Genomic DNA, 22062 nt, shown 5'->3' with positions numbered 1-22062 from the left:
CCACACGAGGGAGCTATGCCATTTGAATGTCTAGAAATGGAGCTCCAGAAGTGGATTTTGAAGGCTACATGTCTGGGAGTTTGATTATGAATGCTGCCCAGAAAGGGAAGACAGCTCAGCACAGTAATGTTAGATTAGAAAGGTAACAGAAAATTGCCCCACGTAAGTGAAGTGCTATACAGTAATCTTAACTGTAGTGAACAGTATACATGCCCAGAAAGTTAGTTTTTTAACTGTGCTACTTGCTCAGGTGCTATCTTGCAATATGAAAAAGGGATTTGGAGGTCTAAAATGTTTCCCCACAGCATACTGTATCAGTGATGTTTGTCACTGTTGTCAGGATGGGAGGTGATTTAGTTTTTTTAAAGAATGAACTGAATAAGCAGTCAACTGAAGTTAAGAGTCGCATTCTGAAATAGTACTGTAGTAACAGGCACCAGAGAAGGGAGCCCTGAATTTTCATTGGGATATTGTACTTCCACTCTCTTGCTGTTGCAACGTTTCCAGTTTGGTCCAGCACCAAGTTGAACCATTCCTCCAACCCCAGAACTTTTATTATAGAAGAATTGACATAAGAGTAACAAAATGATTTATTCTAGTTTCCTCTTACTGAAGATCTTTTATATGTACAGAAACTGTAAAAAATATTTTGAGCCTTTGTTTAAGAGCAGGCATACTTGCTGCTGAAATAAAGTTACGGGCACTGGAAAAAAACTGAAGAATCAGTTTGCTGTGATCAGGGAATGAGGCATTTGGAGAGGTTCTCTCCCTCATCAAATATCTTTGATGACATCTTCAAGTTCTTCTTTTGTGTACATGTGGAACTTCTTCCCAGGCTGCACTGTTGCAAGCTGCAAGGACAGGGGGAAAAGGTTACATATGCTTATGTACATTAAGAAGACACAGCACAAGACACAACAGACAGATCACTGTTTGAACACTTTTGGCTCATGGACTGTTCCAATCTAACACGTACCAGATTCCTGAACAGCTACCCTGTTTCCCCGAAAGTAAGACATCCCCCGAAAATAAGACCTACTTCCAGTTTTGCCTCTCGCTGTAATATAAGGCATCCCCCGAAAATAAGACCTCCCCGATAATAAAGCCTCCCCCGAACATAAGGCCTCCCCGGAATATAAGGCCCCCAAAGCTACCGTAAGGCGTCTGACTCCTCTGGACCGTAGCCCATAGCGGCGGGCTCTGCCGCGCAGCTCACTGATTGGCCAGTGCAGCCGGAGCTGTTCAGGCAGTGCAAGGTCTCTTTAAATCAGAGAGCCTGCACCGCCGCCTGCTGCTCACTCTGCCCTGACGGAGTCTGGCTGACTCACAATTAGACAATAAATGTGTACCGTATTCTTCTTCATGGAAAAATAAGACATCCCCTGAAAATAAGGCCTGGCGCATCTTTGGGAGCAAAAATTAATATAAGACACTATCTTATTTTCAGGGAAACAGGATATGTGACACTTCTAATGTACTTTATTTCTCTGTAGCAGAGGCAAAACCAAGAAGCCTCTACTGAACATGCTTGGATTCAGCTGCTCCTTTATCAAAATGAGCACGATAGCTCTTATCAGGGCTTTTTTTCAGCTGGAACTTGCCAGAACTGAGTTCCGGCACCTCTCAGGTGCCATTCTAAGAGAGCATGGAAGGTGTTCATGGTGAATTCTGGCACCTCTTTTCTAGAAAAATAGTACTGGCTTTTATTGTGCAACCCATTTCTCCAAAGCACTTGAATCCACTGTTGGTAATTCCCTTTAAAAAGGGGTGGGAAGAGTCATATGAACTGAATTTCCATGCTACTGGGCGTTTCCAGGGCCCGGTTTGCACTAACCATCATCCCCATTGTAAAGGAGATGGCAGTAATCTCCAGCACACAAAGGCGGTGCAGACCCTTCAAAATGTATGAACTGAAGCATAGTCAAGAGATGGCTCAAGGAGCTTGGCTCTTTTAGAAGAAGAAGAAGAAGAAGAAGAAGAAGAAGAAGAAGAGGAGGAGGAGGAGGAGGAGGAGGAGGAGTTTGGATTTGATATCCCGCCTTTCACTCCCTTTAAGGAGTCTCAAAGCGGCTAACATTCTCCTTTCCCTTCCTCCCCCACAACAAACACTCTGTGAGGTGAGTGGGGCTGAGAGACTTCAGAGAAGTGTGACTAGCCCAACGTCACCCAGCAGCTGCATGTGGAGGAGCGAAGACGCGAACCCAGTTCCCCAGATTATGAGACTACCGCTCTTAATCACTACACCACACTGGCTCTCTGGTATATCCCTCTGGTACCACTACACCACACTGGAATATGAATATATATATATATATATATATATATATATATATATATACACACACACACACACACACACACACACGCAAACAAATCAGATAGGCTCTTAGTATGGTTTTCCATGTTGTCAAAATGCTGTCTGCATGGAGTTGTGTTCTGAATGGGACCTCTACTTCATGTCCCTCAAATCTGCTCCAGAGGGTCCCCCAACCCTCTGCAGCATATTGGTGGTGCACAGGGAGCTACAGGAAAGAGGAGGAGGAGGAAGTCCCATTGCACAAGCTTAAGTCTGTTGCAGAATCAGACCAACAGTGTTAGATACAACCCAAAGTAGCAAAATACTGGTAGGCTGGATGGCAAAGAAGACGGCCAATGAAGATTCATCTCACAGCTTTTCAATAATGCCACCACTGCCTAATATGAATACTGTATGTGAAGCACTTTGAAGCACATTATCTCAGTAATTCTATGAAGAAACATGTTAGGCTCATTTTTAGAATGAATTATAAAATTGTATGACTGTAGAAAGGTGGGGGGGGGACGCGGGTGGCGCTGTGGGCTAAAGCCTCAGCGCCTAGGGCTTGCCGATCGAAAGGTCGGCAGTTCGAATCCCCGCGGCGGGGTGCGCTCCCGCTGCTCGGTCCCAGCGCCTGCCCACCTAGCAGTTCGAAAGCACCCCCGGGGGCAAGTAGATAAATAGGTACCGCTTACCAGCGGGAAGGTAAACGGCGTTCCGTGTGCGGCTCTGGCTCGCCAGAGCAGCGTTGTCACGCTGGCCACGTGACCCGGAAGTGTCTCCGGACAGCGCTGGCCCCCGGCCAATAAATGTGAGATGGGCGCACAAACCCCAGAGTCTGTCAAGACTGGCCCGTAAGGGCAGGGGTACCTTTACCTTTACCTTTAGAAAGGTGTGACTTTCTTTACTTTTGTACAGTACAGTACGTTGTTTACATACTACAGAAATAACCCTTTAACAACCCTTCTTGAGGGCAGGTAATAGTGGTGCAACTCCAAAAACATCTGGATGAAACCAATCTGTTGTTGTTATCCAATATTATTAATTGGCTTGAAGACCAGCTTTGGAACAGAAACTGCCTTGATCACTCTGGTACATGACCTATGCTGAAAAACAGAGACTGAGAGTGTGACCCTGCTGAAACTCCTAGACAATCAGCAGCTTTCAACACTATCAACTGTGATATCCTTCTCAGTCACTTGAACAAGCTGGGAGTTGAAAGAATGATTTTGTGGTGGTTTTGCTCCTAGCTGGTCAGAATATTCCAGAATATGGTAGTGATAGCCTCTTAATCATGATATAGGGTCCTTCAGGGCCCAATTCTGTTCACGAGCATTTAATTTTTTAAAGAAAACTGCTGGGTGATGTTCAGAGTTTAGAGTAAGATGACACTCAACTCTATTTCTCTCCTTCAGTGAAGGCAGGTTAGGATGTGAATGTAAAAAGCTGCCTTATTACCGACTCAGAACATTGGTCCATCTAACTCAGTATCGTCTCTGCTGACTGGCAGCAGCCCTCCAGGGTTTCAGCTAGGAAACATTTCCAGCCCTACCTCGCAATTTCGGGATCAAGCCGGGGATTTTCTGCATACAGAGCAGATGCTCTACCACTAAGCTATTCTCTTTCTAGTCCACAGAGCTACGTTTAAAAATACAGAAGTCTCCCCGCCTCCACTCCATGTTAGATGTGATCAGAAGCACATTTTTTAAAGCATTTTGTGCTTTTTAATTGCAGGGGCAGACTACGAAAGGGGGACATCAGAGATTTAGAGAGAAGTGCAAAGTGTAGCTAAACAACTTTTTCTCCCCCTCTCATGATACTAGACACTTAGGACCCACATCACACATTACTCACATAAAGGGGCAAAGTGTGTAAAAAGGTACTGCACCTTTGAGAGCCCACCCCCTGTTGTTGCATAGCTTCCCCCCTCCCCACCACAGCCCTGCTTCCACCATCCACACCTTAGCATAGGCATCTAATAGGGAAGCCCTCACACATAGATCTCTATGCATAGAGGCTTCCCTGAATCTTGCAACTCGTGATGATGTACATTGCTTCTGAGCCCAAAGATTTTCCCTCAGTGCACACAGAACTTGCTCCCTGAACCTGTATTGAAAACTCACACTGGAGATTTAACATTGCTTCAGAACTTATTACAGAAAAACCATGGAAGTCACACAATTTTTATTCCATCTAAAACTTGAGTGCCAAGAAAGCACTGCTGAACAAAGGAAACTTCCTTCTTAAAGAAGGTGCAGGATGGCAAACAGGCATGTTCTCTAGATAGTATAAAACATTTTCTACAAGTCCTCACCACAGAAGATTTTAACTAGCTGCCTTGGGTCCCTTCAAGGGAAAAAGCAGGGTATTACAATATATAACAACAACACTCTGAGTTCTGTTTTCACTTTCAAAAAACCTGCCAGGAAATGAATTTTCAGAATCCCACAACAGTTTAACCAGGGCATTCATTCCCACAGGAAATTCAGCTATAGAAATTGAGAGAAGCACCAAGGTAGTGACCAATGCTAAAGAGCCTCTCAAAAGGCACCAAGATGATAAGAAGTTAGGGCTGCTATTATTTGAGCAAGAGGATGCAAGAACACTCACTTCAAGGCTAAAGAGTGTCAGAACTATCAACGCTGCAGTTATAAGTATGAGATCTTTAAAGATGCATTTCAAAAGCATCTGTTTGGGTACTGTGAGAACAGGATGCTGGACTAGACAAGCCACTGGCCTGATCCAGCAGGCTCTTCTTATGTTCTTATGCAAAGACATGAATCCCCTATGAAGAAGCAGCTATTAGCTAAGGAACATAATGCCTTGTTGTTCCCATACTGTAGATACAGGTGGAAAATGCTTGCCTTTATCAAAAGAGCAAAATACATACCTCAATGTTAGTTGCATTCAGTTTCTCCTCCATAACTTGTTTTAAAATGACAAGGGATGACTTGATTGCTTCTTTCAGTGTCATTGACTGTAAAGAGAAGTTATGAAAGTTAAGCACTGGTGCACACATGACTACTTTAAATCTCTATGCCAAGATTGTCTCCATATAGCAAACAATCTGCTTGTTTTAGCAAAAGCTAAAAGAGGTTTGTAATGGCACACAAGAATTTCCCTGTTTGTTTTGGTATGACATTGTATATGAATGCCTGGATAGAATAACTGCTCTACAGAGTGGTTTAGAATGAAGAGCTGGTATGGAATTAGCTATTAATCCTTTGTTAGAGAAGTATTAATAGAAATCTTTGTCCATACTTGCCCAAAACTTACTACTATAAGAATAACTTTATAACTGAGAAATGTAGTGTTCCATTTACATCAGGAGGCACCAGCTGCTTTACTACACCTTCATAATAGAAAGATTAGGGACCACGTGTCAATTGCAGAACTGTCATTCTTGTCTCTTTTACCTCTGTTCTTCCACCAGGGAACTGCAGTAAAGAGTGTTCTATGGGACAAAAAAATCAAGATATGCTTTTTTCATATCTCATCCTATTACCTTGTGGTAAACTTCTTGCAGAGAGCTTTGTGCACCTTCTGAAGCTGATCCAATTGCTCTTGCATCACACTGTACAAACGTCCCAGAAGGGTCCATGTGAAACCTACACAAGAAGAGGCAATGGGGGATGAGTAGAAAATTAATGGGACAAGGAACTTTTCTAGAAGAGACACAGTAAAGCATGATACTTCAAGGATTAAGAGGTGTCTATAAACTTGACCTATTGTGATTCAGTACTACATGCACAAGCTTCTGAGCTTGAGCAGCACCTAGGGGCTTGAGCACTCTTTCCTCCCACATGGCCAAGGAAGAGGGGTGAAAAAAGGATTAAATTTACCAATTTCTGGCTTGTTATACATGAAGCAGGAAATGTGGCTTGAAAAAAAACTAGTCAACTGCAACACAAACCATAGTCAAACCATGGTTTATGAAGCAGGCTTGCTTAATAAACTACAGGATTTGTTTTAAAATAAGCTTCCTAATTTGAACATAAAAAGCAATTAGGAAAAGTATTTAATTCTACATTTTTTTCCTCCTCTCAGCCATACAGGAGGAGGAGAGGGGAATCCTCAAGTCCAAGGTTTTGCTCAGACTCACAGAAGCACATAGTTTAGAGTTACATGCAAACCAGTCATGGGTGTGCATGGCAGCCAAAGTGTTAAAATCTTGATAGTTGGATTATTTTAATCTATAGAGCATTGTGTGGTGTTCTGTACAGAAACTGGTCTTTCCTGGCTCTCCTCCAGCAATTGATCCTGCTCCAAATAGCTAGTCATGGAACCCTCCAAAAGAGCGCATACACACACACATAATATAATATAATATAATATAATATAATATAATATAATATAATATAATATAATATAATATAATATAATATAATATAATATAATATAATATAATATAATATAATAGCACATATCAAATGGCATACAGTGGTACCTCTGGTTACGTACTTAATTCGTTGCGGAGGTCTATTCTTAACCTGAAACTGTTCTTAACCTGAAGCACTACTTTAGCTAATGGGGCCTTCCGCTGCCGCCGCGCGATTTCTGTTCTCATCCTGAAGCAAAGTTCTTAACCTGAGGTATTATTTCTAGGTTAGCGGAGTCTGTAACCTGAAGCATATGTAACCCAAGGTACCACTGTATTCTGGTTCAGGGCCATGTTATTCTTTAAGGAGCTACAAAGACCAACTAGTTACTTAACTAATAAACCACAAACTAAATTAGGAGTATGAGCTTTCACAGGACTGGAGTTTGATTCATTAGATGTTAAAAGGATATTGCCTGTTTAAGGAATTGCCTGAAGGATCTCTATGTATGTTCCCAAATAAGTTAAATTAAATGATGGACAGAACATGAGGTGGCAGAACAAGAACTGATACAGCAGTTGTGTGGACCAAAATTTCCAAAGAGGCTATGGAGTCTCTCACGTTATACACCTCAATGGGAGAAAGAAGATGAAAATTCCATGGAGGCGACTTCAAACTCCAGACAACTGTACTTATATTCCTCCAATAATTCAATCTGTTATAGCATTAGACAGAACAGACTGCACTTTAAACCATTCATGGTCTTTAAATAGTTGTTTTTTAAAAAAAAACACAAAACAAATGGCAAAGAACTGGCATAAAAATAATGTTAACAATGGGGAATGAGGTAATGGGTGGGAAAGGGAAGAGAAGAGTGCAAAAAACTCAAGTCTTAGAATGAATTTAAGGTATCACTTGCAATTCTAATAGATTATCAAGAGACAAACTGACTGATAAAGTAAAATACAGTACAGAAGGCATTGGGGTGTATGCTTGAGATGACTACTGAAAAGATAATCAGACAATTATTATTTTGCAGATTTATTCTGATTTCAGGTTAATGCTAGCAGTACATACAAATATTTTGCACATGCAAATGATCTTGAATGTCTGGTCCATATATTTAGTTAAGAAAAATGCTTCAACAAACATTTTTTGAAATTTTAGATTGCAACTCTCTTATCTTTTAGTGCCATCCTTTGTTTTAATCACACTCTCAACCCTTGTTCATACTGCTCTCTCTCCTACAAAACTGAGGAAGGCTTGCTGCTTTAAAAAGAGCTTGGAGCTTGGAAGTATACAGTTTCTGGTTACAAATGCTCTCCCAACCCCACCTAAGGAATGTCATAGCAGACTACGGATATTATATTACCAATAGCTCTGCTAGTCCTTTAGAAAAGATTGTTTGCATACTCCCCTTTTCACTCTGAATGTTTACATGTTCAAACATTCGGGATTTATGCAAGTGTCACATTCTGTGTAACAATGTACCACTTAGGCAACTCTGAGAACAGGAACGGAGTAGACTTCCCTTGCACCCCGATCTTATAGATAAGGCATACCTACAGTGGCATATGGTAGCCCAAGCCAACATTTGACTGTGACAAAATTCATCATGTTATCCTGCCTGTCCACCACAATTGCACCATAAGGAGTTACTGAACTGCACCAGGTGTATTTAGATTGCACTATTGTAGCTGGTTTGCACCAACGAAAAAAATATCTTTAAAGCAGCTTACAGGGTAATAGTCTCCAACCCCAACCTTTTCACCGCTATTCAAACTTTAGTGATTATGACAGATGCTAGCATAATATGGTTAGGATGCTGCTGCAATATTCTGAATCATCTTGCATTATCAATCCAATGTATTGCCACTTATTTACTGACACGGTATCTCACAAGGTGTCAGATACCCCCCTTTTTTCAAAAGGGTACCCCATTTCCTACCAATTGCACAACAGGTAGACACACTGCACTTGAACATACAAAGAAAACAAGAGTGAAAGAAGTAACGGGCAACTTACAGCTGTGGTCCTTTTTCATCAACTCCTCCAAAGAGTAGTGCCACGCCAAATGGCCTTGACTGGAACATAATCACAGAAGGATCAAGACTTTAATGGCTGAGTAACTGGGTAAGCCAATTGCCAAAGATGTGCATGCAGAATATAACTGGCACAAGCACCTACTCACCATAGCACCTGGATCAGCATCTTCTTCTCCGAACTGTAATGCTAAGTTGGACACGGCCTGTGTCACACTCTCTACAGTCATGATTTCATTGTATGTAAACCAGTGATTCTAAGACAAAAGAGCAGGTTGAACTCTGTAACTTTTCATGAGAGTTTTTCCTTCACACACACACAAAGAGAGCAAAGTTACAACAAATCAAATAAAGGATCTTACTGCTACAATGAGCAATAGCCATTTTTTTCTTCTTGGAGAGCTAGCTAGTCATTGGCCCCACTCTATGGAAGCAACTTGGCTAAGAAGGGCTCAGCATGCTGCCCCCCCCCCCCCGAGAAGCTAAAATCCTAAAATGGTCCCTAACGCCAATCCTGAGAAGACACTTCAGGATGCTGGGTGCATCTTCTCCCATTATGAACTAGAGTCCTAAAATACTGACTTTTGTTCTAGGCAGCACTGTTCCCCAAGTAACAATCATGTGTATCTCTGAACAGAACAAAGTGAGAGTGTGCTTACCAGGGAAGAATTACACAAAAGTTTCACATGACAATTTCATTGTGGTGCCATTAGGGAGTCACAAGGAATTGGGGAAATAATTAATGTGATTCATAGGCCACCAGCTGGCCATTCCTCTTAGAACACCTAAGTATCATATAGCCCAACTATCTGACGAAGGCGAGATACTGTACATCAACTCTACAAATTCTATGATTCTATGATTTTAGGAACGCGGGTGGCGCTGTGGGTAAAACCTCAGCGCCTAGGACTTGCCGATCGTATGGTCGGCGGTTCGAATCCCCGCGGCGGGGTGAGCTCCCGTCGTTCGGTCCCAGCTCCTGCCCACCTAGCAGTTCGAAAGCACCCTTAAGTGCAAGTAGATAAATAGGTACCGCTTTATAGCGGGAAGGTAAACGGCGTTTCCGTGTGCTGCGCTGGTGCTGGCTCGCCAGAGCAGCTTCGTCACGCTGGCCACGTGACCCGGAAGTGTCTGCGGACAGCGCTGGCCCCCGGCCTCTTAAGTGAGACGGGCGCGCAACCCCAGAGTCGGTCACGACTGGCCTGTACGGGCAGGGGTACCTTTACCTTTACCTTACTTACTTAGGATGCTTTTTAATGTCTCTCTAGCCACCGGGAGCTGTTTTTCATAAACAGTTCCTATACAGGTTGGGAGATTATAAAGATCCAACCACAGCATCCTCTGGCTGGACCATTGAAACATCATCCGAGTCACAGAGAAGTCACTCATAGAGTGGTGACTCCTATGCAGTTAGGGGAATTAAGGCCCCTCAATCTTTCTTAACTACCTAGAAAGGATTTATACCACCACCTGAGCAAAATGATGGAGCTCATTGGCTAGAACAAAGAGGGCAAGAATAGTGTTGGATTGTTTCAGAGTGTATGTATTTTCTACATATTAAATAAGGTTCTTCCAAAAACACAGTGATAGGTTACCCTGTTACATCTTAGACTTTTTTAATATTCAGGGTAAACAGGAAATAATATATTGATAAAGGAAGAACAAGAAAACCCTATGCTGACCTTTCAAAGTTAACCTTCAATTTTGTTTATTCCTTAGATAAAGACAGAGATTCAAGTTGCTCTATATTCAGCTCTATTTAGCCATGTTCTGCTAATAAATGACTGACATTAACAAAAGGAGGAGGGGAGAGATGCAACACGGATCAACATTTAAATGTTACCTGTGTCTCAACTCTTGCTTTGTCAATTAATGTCTTTGCATCAGCTATTAAACCGCTCATTGCACAACCTATAAAGAGATACACAAACTTTAGTCAGCTTTGGATCCAATTTGCAAGAAGTAAAAAAAAGTTTCAATTTCCCAAGTAACTTAAAATCCCTATGAACTCCGTAGTTTAACTATACATCCTCTTAAGCAGTGCTTTTTTCTAAAAACACGTTGAGGAGTACTCTCATTTTGACTCAAGAAAATCACCATTTTATAGTTCAAATTGGGGGGGGGGGAATACAGTACATAGACAAAAGTACAAAGATTCACAAAATGTTTAGGGGTATGTGTACCCCTGCATCCCCCCAGAAAAAAGCACTGCTCTTAAGAATGCTTGGGGGGGTGGGCAGGGGAAGGATTAAATGAACATAATATTTTAGCTTCCGTTCATTCATTTTCAGCTTTGTATTCTCACTATTTAAAAAGCGTGCCTAGACATTCTATAGTTGTGCCCATAACTATGGGCACATTTAGCGCCTAGCTTTCATACCTCAGTTTCTAACACTGCCTTCATGCGCTTCTAGAAATATGAAAATACCAGTGTTACATCTTCAGAGTTGATTAAAAACACAAACAATTGTCTGTGAACAGTAAAAAAGTTAATGGTGTACTAGGGAAAAATCCATACTGAAGAGATGATATTAATATTAAATACAAGGAAAGGAAGGTATAAAAATGTAATGTATTTAAGAATACACCCTTATTTTCTACTGTGGTGTGTGCGTGCCTATGCAAGAAACTGTCTTGAGTAGAGGACAGGCTAACATTAGTGGTCCAATCAGTGAGCTTCCAGCACAGAAGCTGGCTCAGGATCAAGCGTTTACATTGCAATTCCCTGCCCTCCAAGTTCTAATTTTGGGGACACACTTTCACTAGTGAGGTCAACCAGAAGCAAGTTACAGCTGCTGCTTCCTACTTCTGCAACTATGTCCTGCTGGCCTGGAGCCTGGAAAACCAGTGACTGCCACCATTAAATATTAATTCCCCACCAAATAAAGTCTGCACATAACTTTGTAGTGTGCATTACAGGATAATTTATCACTAAGAGACTCACAGAGGAAGAGTTTTATTCACGTACATGCTGCATCACACACTACATGATTTACTGTAGAAATAAGTGAGATTTTGTGACCCTTACCTATATGAGCATCTATTTCTACAATTTTCTCAATACTGCTGGGTTCCATAAGTGGAGAGGTGATCCTCTTCTCCACAGCCAAGCAAACCCCTTCTGCTGTCTGAATTCCAATCGCTGTGGAACCAAGCTTTTAAAAAAAATTGAAAGGAAGAGGAAAAGATTAATACTGCCAACCACCTTTGATATTTGGTGTATCTGATCTATATACTTAAGAGATGCACATCTTAGCATATATAATTGGTGATAATCAGATTCAGAATATCAGAAAAAAATATAATCATGTTTTACCTACATATGTATTATTATTCAATTTATTATCTTCCCTTCACCATAAGGTTCCAGGGCGGGTTACAACAATATAAAATGAAGCATTAAAAATACTTAAAACAAATTACAAGCACAACTAGAGGGGGTCCTAAAACATATACAGTGGTACCTTGGGTTACAGACGCTTCAGGTTACAGACGTTTCAAGTTACAGACTCTGCTAACCCAGAAATAGTACCACGAGTTAAGAAATTTGCTTCAGGATGAGAACAGAAATCACGCCGCGGCAGCGGGAGGCCCCATTAGCTAAAGTGGTGTCTCAGGTTAAGAACAGTTTCAGGTTAAGAACGGACCTCTGGAATGAATTAAGTTCTTAACCTGAGGTACCACTGTATCTCAAGTGTCAAAGGCCAGGGTAAAAGGGTATTTCTTCAGCACACAATTGAAAATAAATGGTTAAGGTGCCTGGTGCACCTCTATGGAGAGGGAATTCCACAACTTAGAGACTGAAGCAAAGAATGTCCTCTCCCAGATCCCTCCCTCTAATTTCTGAAAATGGTGGAACAAACAAGAGCGCCCCCTCCATGGATAATCACACCTAAGACAACCTGTGGGGAAGGAGGTATTTGGGGCCTAAATCATCTAGAAGTGCTTTTTCCCCTTTGATAAAAAAAAAAATTATTTCATTTATACAAAACAAATAAATAAAACAGGGAACAATCATAACAACTCTATAATAGGTACAAAAAGTAAGTACAGCTGCACATGGGTTAAATTATGATATCAAAGTACGAAAAAAGTGAGAATAAATGTGTCTTAACACAAAGAAAGAACATGGGCATTGTTGTGAACTGGTCTTTAGCTTACTGCAAAAAATTATAATTATGCAAAGCAATGCAAATATTTTATACAAATACATTTAGTTAGAAAACAGTGGCTTATCTAAGATAAGCTCTCTACTGATGTTACAAGTTAAATTTTCTCTGTCTGAACTGCAAAATAGCACAGTTGGAAGCACTCAAGGATTATTGATAATGCAGTGAGCAGAAATGAACTGGGAACAGTGTTTGAAGATATGTGGATTGCAAAAGCTAAGACTTGCTCTGGCCACAGGGAGTCCCTGCTGGACTCTTAAAGTCACTAAGTGTCATTACCATAATCTTTTAATGCTTCTCTTCTTAATGATGGAAGCATATTTAAGAGTAAATGTGGGATACTTAATGATGAATGCACAACTGTTGTGTCCTGATTCTAATAGGCCTGCACAAATATATTGTACTGGTTCCAACGCCCAATACAGCCCATCACTGCAAGGACTAGTGGATACAAAATAGCTAGTTACCATATAAAACTCACATTAAGTAAGTCTGATTGTGTTTGTTCTTAGAAGGAACATTAATTACTGATTTCTTAAAATTTAGTTGCATGCAGAGCATGATAGAAAGAAGTACCCATTTAATTTAAGTGTACTGTACACAGAAGTCGTCATCTAAGGTATACAGACATCAACTTTATTGCTTGACTTAATAGTGCAATCCTATTCCTGTCTCCTTGGAAGTAAGTTCCACTCAGTTAAATGAGACCTGCTCCCTTCTAGGTAAGTATGTATAGGATTGTAGTCTTAATGAGTTTAATATTTTACAAAAATTCTAATTTTATGCAGATTAATACAATTAAAGAACACCAGGTTAGGCACAACAACAAAACCAAAGCAAGCACAGCTGCTCACAGTCTGTACCATCTAAACTTCTGTGATCTGAACAAGCAGCACAAGCTTTGGATAAAGTTGCTCAAATTGTACACCTCACTCTGAAGCTATGGCTCTGAGGTTCCCCATTTCAACCCATCCAGACTTTGTTGATGACTTGTGGAAGTCATAATGATGTTGATGATGATAATTTATTATTTATATCCTGCCCATCTGGTAGTTGGTAGTTCACCATACTTCAATCAGTGTGATTTATCAGCAGAGTATGTGGGAGCCCCAGCAGAGTCTTCAGCAGAACACCTTCTTCCAGAGTCCCTGATTATGGGAAAACCTCCTCTCTCACACAGTTCAAAGCAGTGTTAGAAATTGGCCAGATGCCAGACACATTTTGCAACTGGTGCGGGTCCAAATGCAACCATGTGGAGATCTCTGGATGCCAGGTTGGCAACTGACATCTTCAGCTGGCTAGCCTCTCCAGCTTTCTTAAGCAGGTAAGCAGAAGAGCTTATTTATTACATTTATATTCCAAGGACTACATTATTTACACACACCCCACAGTTAATCCATACAATAGCCCTGTGAGGTAGGTTAAGAGGCTGTGCCTGGCCCAAGGTAACCCAGTGAGCTTCATGACCGAGTGGGGATATGAACCCTGATCTCCCAAGTCCAACACTCTAAACCACTTCCTAGAGTACTTCTGCTATGGGGCAGCTATTAAAATTAAGTAGGTAAATAAATATGGTGAAAGCAAAATGTCTCTTAGAGAAGGATCTGAAATATTTTCCTTGAAACTTGAATTTGTTTTATTCTGGATAGTTTTACTCGATGCTTTAACGTGTTGTACACCACTTTGAGATTTTTTATTTAAAATATGAAGTGGTATAGAAATGATGGTGTCCATAACCTAGCTTTAAGGTGTCATTTAATGATTAGCTTATATATCTGAGTTCCTAACACTGATTCAAAGTAACGAAGTGTTTATTGTCACCAGACATAAGACAAAGCTAAACACTATTATCTACTGTATACCATTCTTCTGGTCTCTGCAGTCAAGATACATGTGTACAGAGAGATCCATTAACACTATCACCATGGTAGCTAAAACTGCTGTGTAAAACCCACAGCCTCTTTCCCTGACTCTCACTGATTCTGAGTCAGACAGTGATAGAAACAAATCATGTAACAGGACGAGACATTGACATGGAGAAGGCCATAATAAAAGCAATGCGCTAGAGACTATTATACATGTACTCTACATGTAGGCATATTTCCTGAACCAATGGGAGAGTGTATGAATCAGCAAGTCATACATTTAAGCTTACTGGTGTTGCTATGGTAACCCAGTGCAACTGGATCTCAAAACATCCAGGGGGGTATGCTCCTCAAGACATGAGACCATGCACTGTATAATTTAACCCATTGTTCACATTACACCAACAAACTGAGAGGTGGTATTTACAGAAGAGACTCAAATGCTTATTGTACCTTTATAGCTTCAATGGCATATTCCACCTGGAATAATCTTCCCTCTGGAGAAAAAGTGTTCACACCCCTGAAATTGGAAGAAAAAGTAAACTCAGAGCAGAATCCTATGCATGGTAACTCAAAAGTAAGTGTTCCTACTATCACAACCTGAAAAAAATGAGTCAGACTCTTGGAAGTCTCAGGAAGCTTACAAACAGAAGTAAATGGTGCTATATCCTGTAAGAAGAAAGAACTAGGTATGCTTCTTTCAGTGAGTGGGCAGGTGTGTAAGTGTTTAAATACAGTCGTACATTGGAAGCCGAACACCTTGGCTCCCAAACAAATCAGCTCCTGAACAACTGAAACCCGGAAATGAGCGTTCCAGTTTTTGAACAAAAAATAATAATCTACAACAATGCTTGTGCATCTATAGCAAAATCTACCAAGGGCCAGTGTGGGTTTTAAAGGCAGAATAAATAATTTAAAGTGAGTTGTGATTTCTATAACCACAAATGTTCTGTGTTACCTTGCATAAATGAGAGGCCACCAACCTCACCTGGGGAAAACCAAAAATACCTAAAGTACCTTTCAATTTCATCTTGCAGGTTTGTCAAGCTGCAACCAATTTTCCGGGGGGGGGGGTGAGATTTAAGCCAGAATTTGGCACTTGAGAGTCTGAAGAGTCAGAAATAAATATGAGCTAAAACTAAATTTATTTTGTAAAGTGTGCACCCAAGGAAAATTCTTATACTGTAAATCCCTAAGTATCACAGGGAACTGAGCAGTGTTCATTCGCTAGCTGTTTGTGTGATGTTACCTAATATTCAACAAATTAATTTGAGACGTTCTGCATAAGTTAATTTGCCCACTGTCATATAAGTACAGAAGTGTTGTTTAGTTTCAGTTTATTAAGCATGATGAATCATTCATAACCTTTGTCAAATCGGTGCAACTGAAAGCAAAAGCTTGAAGACTCCATCACTATGACTAAGGAAACTTGCTGAGGCCTTGCCTCTGCAACAGTTCAGATAATACAAAGCTACCATTGCACAACACAAGTTATGTCAGTTATAGACTGGCCCAATCGAGAATTTTGCCAGCATTGAAGTACAAGGCTAACTTTGTTTATGTTTTTCTAAACAGCATACAACTTAAGGGACACAAGCCCCTTCACAAGTCATGTTTGCCCATCACTGAGAATGCATATTTAAGACAAACTGGACCTGGAGGCAGAGGGGATGGGGAGCAAAAGGAAGAGGAGGTTTGTTGTGATCAGCCTACATTACAAGTGAAAATAACTGGAAACCTGCGCAGAGTCAGTAACACTCATTCTCTTATTGATGTAGTCGGTGCATTACTTCTGCAGGACGGAATTTTCCAATTTAGCCTTCATAAATGCCTGTCCTCCACTCCCACCTGGCTGGAGAAAAAAGAAGCCCAGAAGAGGAGAGCGGGGTTGCTTCCCCTCAACTTGCTACTGCAACGGGCTTCTTTCTGCTGAGCAGAACAAGGGTGGGCATCCCAAGTTTATCGGCATCTTCTTAAGACCACGCCGCTTCCCAGGCGACTTGCCTTCAAGCGAGCGTGATGATGGCGCTTCCCGCGATCTCCTCTCTGGCAGGAGGTGGGCTAAGCGACTGTTCTCACGCCCTTCGGCTGGACGTCAGGGCCCGAGGCGCTTCAGTCTCTCGAGGGGAGCAGAGACTTCCGAAGGCCACCTGCATCCCCGCCCTCCATGGACCCTCGCAGGGGGAGGGGCGCCTGAGGGAGGGAGGGAGGGAGGGAAGGAAGGAAGGCGCCTCTAGCCGGCACCCGAAGGCTGAAGCAGGCAGGCCGCCCCGCAGTGACTCAGCCCCTGACTAGGCGCAGGCCGCGCTCCCTCACATCCTACCCGCACTCACCTGTCGTACTCCGAGCGAGTGAGAAACATGTTGGCGGCGGCGGCGGCTGCACTGGAAAAGAACTGAGCGCACGCGGGGCACGGAAGTTGCAGGTCCGAGTTCGAGCCCCCACGCTAGGCCGGGGATGGCTGCGGCCCTGTCAGCACAGCACCCGGTTTCACAAGCCACTGTCGTCCCGCGCATGCGTTGAACGTCACGCCGTACGCGCTGCGGCTCGCCGGCCAATCCACTTCTCGCGGTGCCGTCGTGCTATTGGTCTCAGAAACACTCGTACCGAGCCCTGGTTGGCTAATGGTTGCCATGGTCTGTGGAGGGACCTCAAGCCCGCCCTTCCTTCTACAGTATCAGCCACAGGAAATCGCCGAAGAACAAGAAGCAGCAGCAGCGGTGGAGCGGAAGGTGCCACTGTAGTGCGCGAGGAAAATGCTTTTTTTACTCAACGCTTATTAGGAACAAGCTTATTCTGAGGAACATCAATAAACTCACCCATCCCAGAACTGGCAAAATAAACTCATCCATCCGACTGACAAAGGCACTCTTATTATGATTTTGATTTAAATTTCTTCATCGCTTTTCACAGTGAAAAGTGACAAAGCGACTTGCAACAAGTAAAACAAAAAACAAAAACAAAGATAGCATACAAATCGCATTAAAACAAAACTCTAGATTCCCAGTCAGAGGTGTTTCCCAGCCTTGCTGCCTAATGTATTTTAAGCTAAAGATGCCAAGGAGTGAATCTGGGACTTTATCCATGTGCTCTACTTACTCAGATACAGTACTGTGTCACACTGAGCTATGATAGTCTTCCAGCCCTGGATGTCCCCCCCCCTCCCATATCTGCTCAGCTGTAATAGCATACTGAAATTCATCGTGATTCAAGGACTCTGTGAGGCTGAAGGATCTACAATTGGGAAGCAGGGAAAGTTGAATTCAAGGGCCACAGGCATAGTTCACTGAAAGAACTCAGAGTTTGAAGAGTATGGTAGAGAAAGCCAAAAGTAGCAGTAGAAGGAGACTCTAAAATGCCCCTCACCATGACTGTTAAATCCTGTATCTGCAAGACAACTGCATTCAATCATCAGCATCCATCCTTTGACGCAACCTGAGGATGCTCTGGCTGCTCCCAACTGCCCAGCAAGTAAGTCCCTTACTCTTTGCCTTACAAAATCTCCACACATGCCAAAACAGCTCCCACAACAGCATCACCTAAAGTTCAATTGATTCAGGTCCCCTTCTCCACTGATAATGGCAAATGGTCAATACCACATACCTTGGCGGGTGGCGCTGTAGTCTAAACCACTGAGCCTCTTGGGCTTGCCAGTTAGGAAGTCGGCGGTTCGAATCCCTGCGACGGGAGTGAGCTCCCATTGCTCTGTCTCAGCTCCTGCCAACCTAACAGTTCAAAAGCACGCCAGTGCAAGCCCATAAAAAGGTACTGCTGTGGCGGGAAGGTAAACACTGTTTCCATGCGCTCTGGTTTCCTTTGTGGTGTTCCATTGAGCCCAAAGTGGTTTAGTCATGCTGGTCACATGACCTGGAAAGTTGTCTGTGGACAAACACCGGCTCCTTTGGCCTGAAAGCGAGATGAGCACTGCAACCCCGTAGTCACATTTGACTGGACTTAACCGGCCAAGAGTCCTTTCCCTTCACCTTCTACCAATTCCACATACCTTGGCAGGCGGGCTGCTGTTGTTGAGGCATGTGGTAACACAGCCATTGTTACGTCAGCCCCTTGCCCCTGCTAAGGAAGTTGCTTTTTTGCCTGGATAACAGTTCAGTAATTCACGAACAGTATAAGGAGGATGCTGTGGGATCCCCCACTTTGGACCCGCAATGGCCTTACATTTTGCTGCAGTGCTCTAGAACTAAGCAAAGAGACTCTAGATAAAATATTCACAACAGCTTGCTCAAAAAGGAGAGGTCCATCAAGTTAAATATGGGTGAAAGGGATGTCATTGGAGCCTGTGGGTCACCTGACTCAACATTTTTTTAAAAAAATCCCCAGATGAAGCTTCTTGGAAGACTAAGGTACTGGTACCTTCACTTTCCTTTTATGATAATGGTGCTGGGATTAGGGAACTGGTGCTAGTGGTCCAGGTTATAAAACCCACGGTGCCTGATACCAGTTCTCCTATACCTATTTTGTTAGTACTGTGCCTCATGCACCACCCACTTCCTTTTAATGCACACATACATGCAAAAGTAAGCTCTGCTGAATGCAGTGGGACTTACATGTTAAGAACGGAAGAAGAGCCCTGCTGAATCAGACCAAAGGTCCATCTAGTCCAGCGTGCTGCCAATGTGTATACACTTCACCATGTGTATGTGGTAGAATACACTGACCGATGCATGAGAACTCACAAATGGCATGTTGCCTCTGTGTGGAACCCATCTATTCAGTCTCATAATGTGAACTCCTCCTGGAGTTTCTTGTGCCATCGTGTTCTAACTCCTGCTGCTGGCAACCTGCCCAGTTGGCAATCTGCCACTGATCCATAATGGGATCCCAAGTGACCGTTTGAAAATTACTGCTTTGTAGCCTGATGTGGTGCATGGTAACCTGGTAGTTCAATGTGACTTGCTCCTGAAAAGTGTGTATAGGTTTTCAGTCAAAGACTCCCTTCCATTTTCTCCCTGAAGTTACACAGCAAGACCTTTTCTGAAACCCACCCCCCTTTCTGCTAATAACACTGTCTTGAAATCAAACCAACATCTTCAAGCGCATAGCTGAATCCAGATAATGAATCCAGATCTTCCTTGTAGTACAGGACCCCCTGGTAAGATAGGCATACATTCCAGAACAAGGCATATTATACCACTTCTGTTCAGTAAAATTGGCTCGTCTTTGCAAATAACATTTCAAAATGACAAGCCACCATTTAAAAAATGTTAAAATATCCTATTTTTAAAGCCAAGCATTAATTTCATGGCCCAAGTTCCCTAAATATAGGAGGAATGCTGAGCCAGCCATAAGTAGAGCAGAGCAGGAGGACTCTGTTCTATCACATAAGGAAATATGCTGGAGGTGTAAAGTCCAAGGCTTAAATAGCGATTCAAGAGAAGGAGGCTCACATGTGGGTTTCAGGTTGCATTACATACAAGCCTATAATAAAACCCTGTGCTGTCCAGGGTGTCTGCCAAACATTAAATTTACTGTATGAAGAAGATGCCTAGAACACTAGCTGCATTTGCAAAAAGAGGTTAAGATCTAGGAAAGGGGGTGATAGATGTACCGGTATGTCACTGACTTTCTGTGTCCTATACTAAGTCAGGGTAGGGTTGCCACATTTCCTGGAAATTAATAACAATCTAAGCCTACTATCAAGTTCTGAGACAGTGCAGCCAGTGACCCAGAAATAGCTATACTGTATACTCTCTCTGTACACAGAATGTTTGAGAACAGAAAGATGTGAGTTTGAGGCTGTGATTCTTGACACATGTACCTGAGTGTAAGTCTCATTGAGCTTCAGGATAGAGACATGGTAGGATTGCCCTATAAATCACACCTCATTATTTTTCAAGTTATGCTTTCCTTGTCTTACAAATATGAGAGCAGGAATAGCCCAGTGGGGAACAGAACCTAGCGTATTCTGCTAAATATGCTGGCAAGCACCTGCTTTAACTTGCTAAATTAAAGCAGCAACAACTTTCATTTCCTTCTTGGGTTGCTGCTGTTCAATTAAGCAAGCAATTGTCATTGTGCCTCAGTTTTTGACTGGGGGGGGGCAGGGGGAACCAAGAAGTAAGTGTTCAGTCCTGACCATTGAGCAAATTGAAATAATAAAATGGTGGCATTCTAATTGATGCTATGGCTATCCTGTTCTCATTCCACAGTAAATAAAGGTAATGCAGGACTCCTAAGGTTTTGCTGCTATGAATTTAACACAGCTACTCTTCTGCAAACCTTTTTCAATTCTCAAATGTGCTTTTAAAAATGAAACCTTTTTACACAACCTAACCTCAAACATTTATTTTTCAGGAGGATTCCTTAACATTCTGTACTCTAGAATATTTACTCAGGTGAAAGAGACTCTCACTGATGTATGTGGATTCACTTTTTCTGACCTTTAAATAATATTTGAGAATCAGGGGCGCCAACTTGAATAAAATATTGGAGGGGGCAGGTAAGACCCATCCCACTCATCCAACACAAGCCACAGCACATGCACACCATTTGAATGGCAATGCTCATCAACTGGGGGGAAGGGGTAGCTCCTCATATATTTTATGGGGGGGGGGAGAAACCTCGGCCCCTAGTAGTTGGCTCCTATGTTGAGAATCTATACCAAGAGTGCAGCATTCCAATTTTCTTAATGCCTGTGCACTATCTAGATGCTGTGATCTTCAGCATATCATCTAAGGCTGACAAATTCAAGTTGTTCACAGCCATCCTAGGAGTGTGGTTGTGACATGGATGTAATCACTGTAATCACTGTTGTTTCTCACAATTGCCTATTTATTAAGATGTTCTGCAATGAAACAATTTTACTATGTTACACACAAGCACACAACACTTTTCTAAGCTGTGAGAAATTTCAGAACATTTACAGGTTTTAGTTTCTTTTGAATGAGAGAGCACTCTAGGTGTTACTATATTTTTTAATGATACTATGTTCAGGGCTGGCATCAGTGGTCAGCTTGAATGGGCACCTGCTGAGGCTCATACATCAGCAGAGAGCCCACTGCCGGCTCTCTGGCCTTGTTCATTTTTCTCTTTGATGTCTCTGCCTCCTCTCCAAGCATGTAAGCAGTGATAAGTGTAAAAGAAAGGAACCGCAGTCTTGCCCTCTCATTCCAGACAGCAGTGTAGACTGGATCCAAAGGAAGAGAGCAGTGGTGACCATGGCAAGGGAAAAGGTGGATCCACTGAGGGCTGAGTGACTGAACAAGATTCCAGGAGTCTTGGCCCTGGTTTAACCAAGGTTGCATTTCCATTGGCAAATCAAGGCTTGATCGAGTCTACAGTGTCTTAGAAATATGGTGTATTCACACATATATACACCTGAGTTTTACAGAGGGAGAGTTCACAGCATTTACA

The 22062-nt window shown here is 42.3% G+C and overlaps 1 protein-coding gene and 1 long non-coding RNA gene across 2 annotated transcripts; both read right to left on the bottom strand.

Moving 5' to 3' along the window:
• Positions 1 to 572: 572 nt before the first annotated feature.
• PSMA5 (proteasome 20S subunit alpha 5) lies at positions 573 to 17182 on the bottom strand. Its single transcript, XM_082227098.1, has 9 exons — positions 17025 to 17182; positions 15145 to 15211; positions 11686 to 11812; positions 10501 to 10568; positions 8807 to 8914; positions 8641 to 8699; positions 5802 to 5904; positions 5187 to 5273; positions 573 to 851 (listed from the first exon to the last, which is right to left on the bottom strand). The coding sequence occupies exons 1-9, from the start codon at positions 17051 to 17053 to the stop codon at positions 774 to 776; spliced, it is 726 nt and encodes a 241-aa protein (XP_082083224.1). The 5' UTR covers positions 17054 to 17182; the 3' UTR covers positions 573 to 773.
• Positions 1600 to 2413, bottom strand: LOC309534766. Its single transcript, XR_014220849.1, has 2 exons — positions 2344 to 2413; positions 1600 to 1948 (listed from the first exon to the last, which is right to left on the bottom strand). It is a non-coding gene; the product is annotated as an uncharacterized lncRNA (long non-coding RNA).
• Positions 17183 to 22062: the final 4880 nt, after the last annotated feature.

Source organism: Podarcis vaucheri, assembly GCF_965113315.1.
Source record: "Podarcis vaucheri genome assembly, chromosome: 6".
In the NCBI taxonomy this organism is placed as follows: domain Eukaryota; kingdom Metazoa; phylum Chordata; class Lepidosauria; order Squamata; family Lacertidae; genus Podarcis; species Podarcis vaucheri.
Note: the sequence above shows the minus strand (reverse complement) of the source record. Positions and strands in the feature narration are given on the sequence as shown.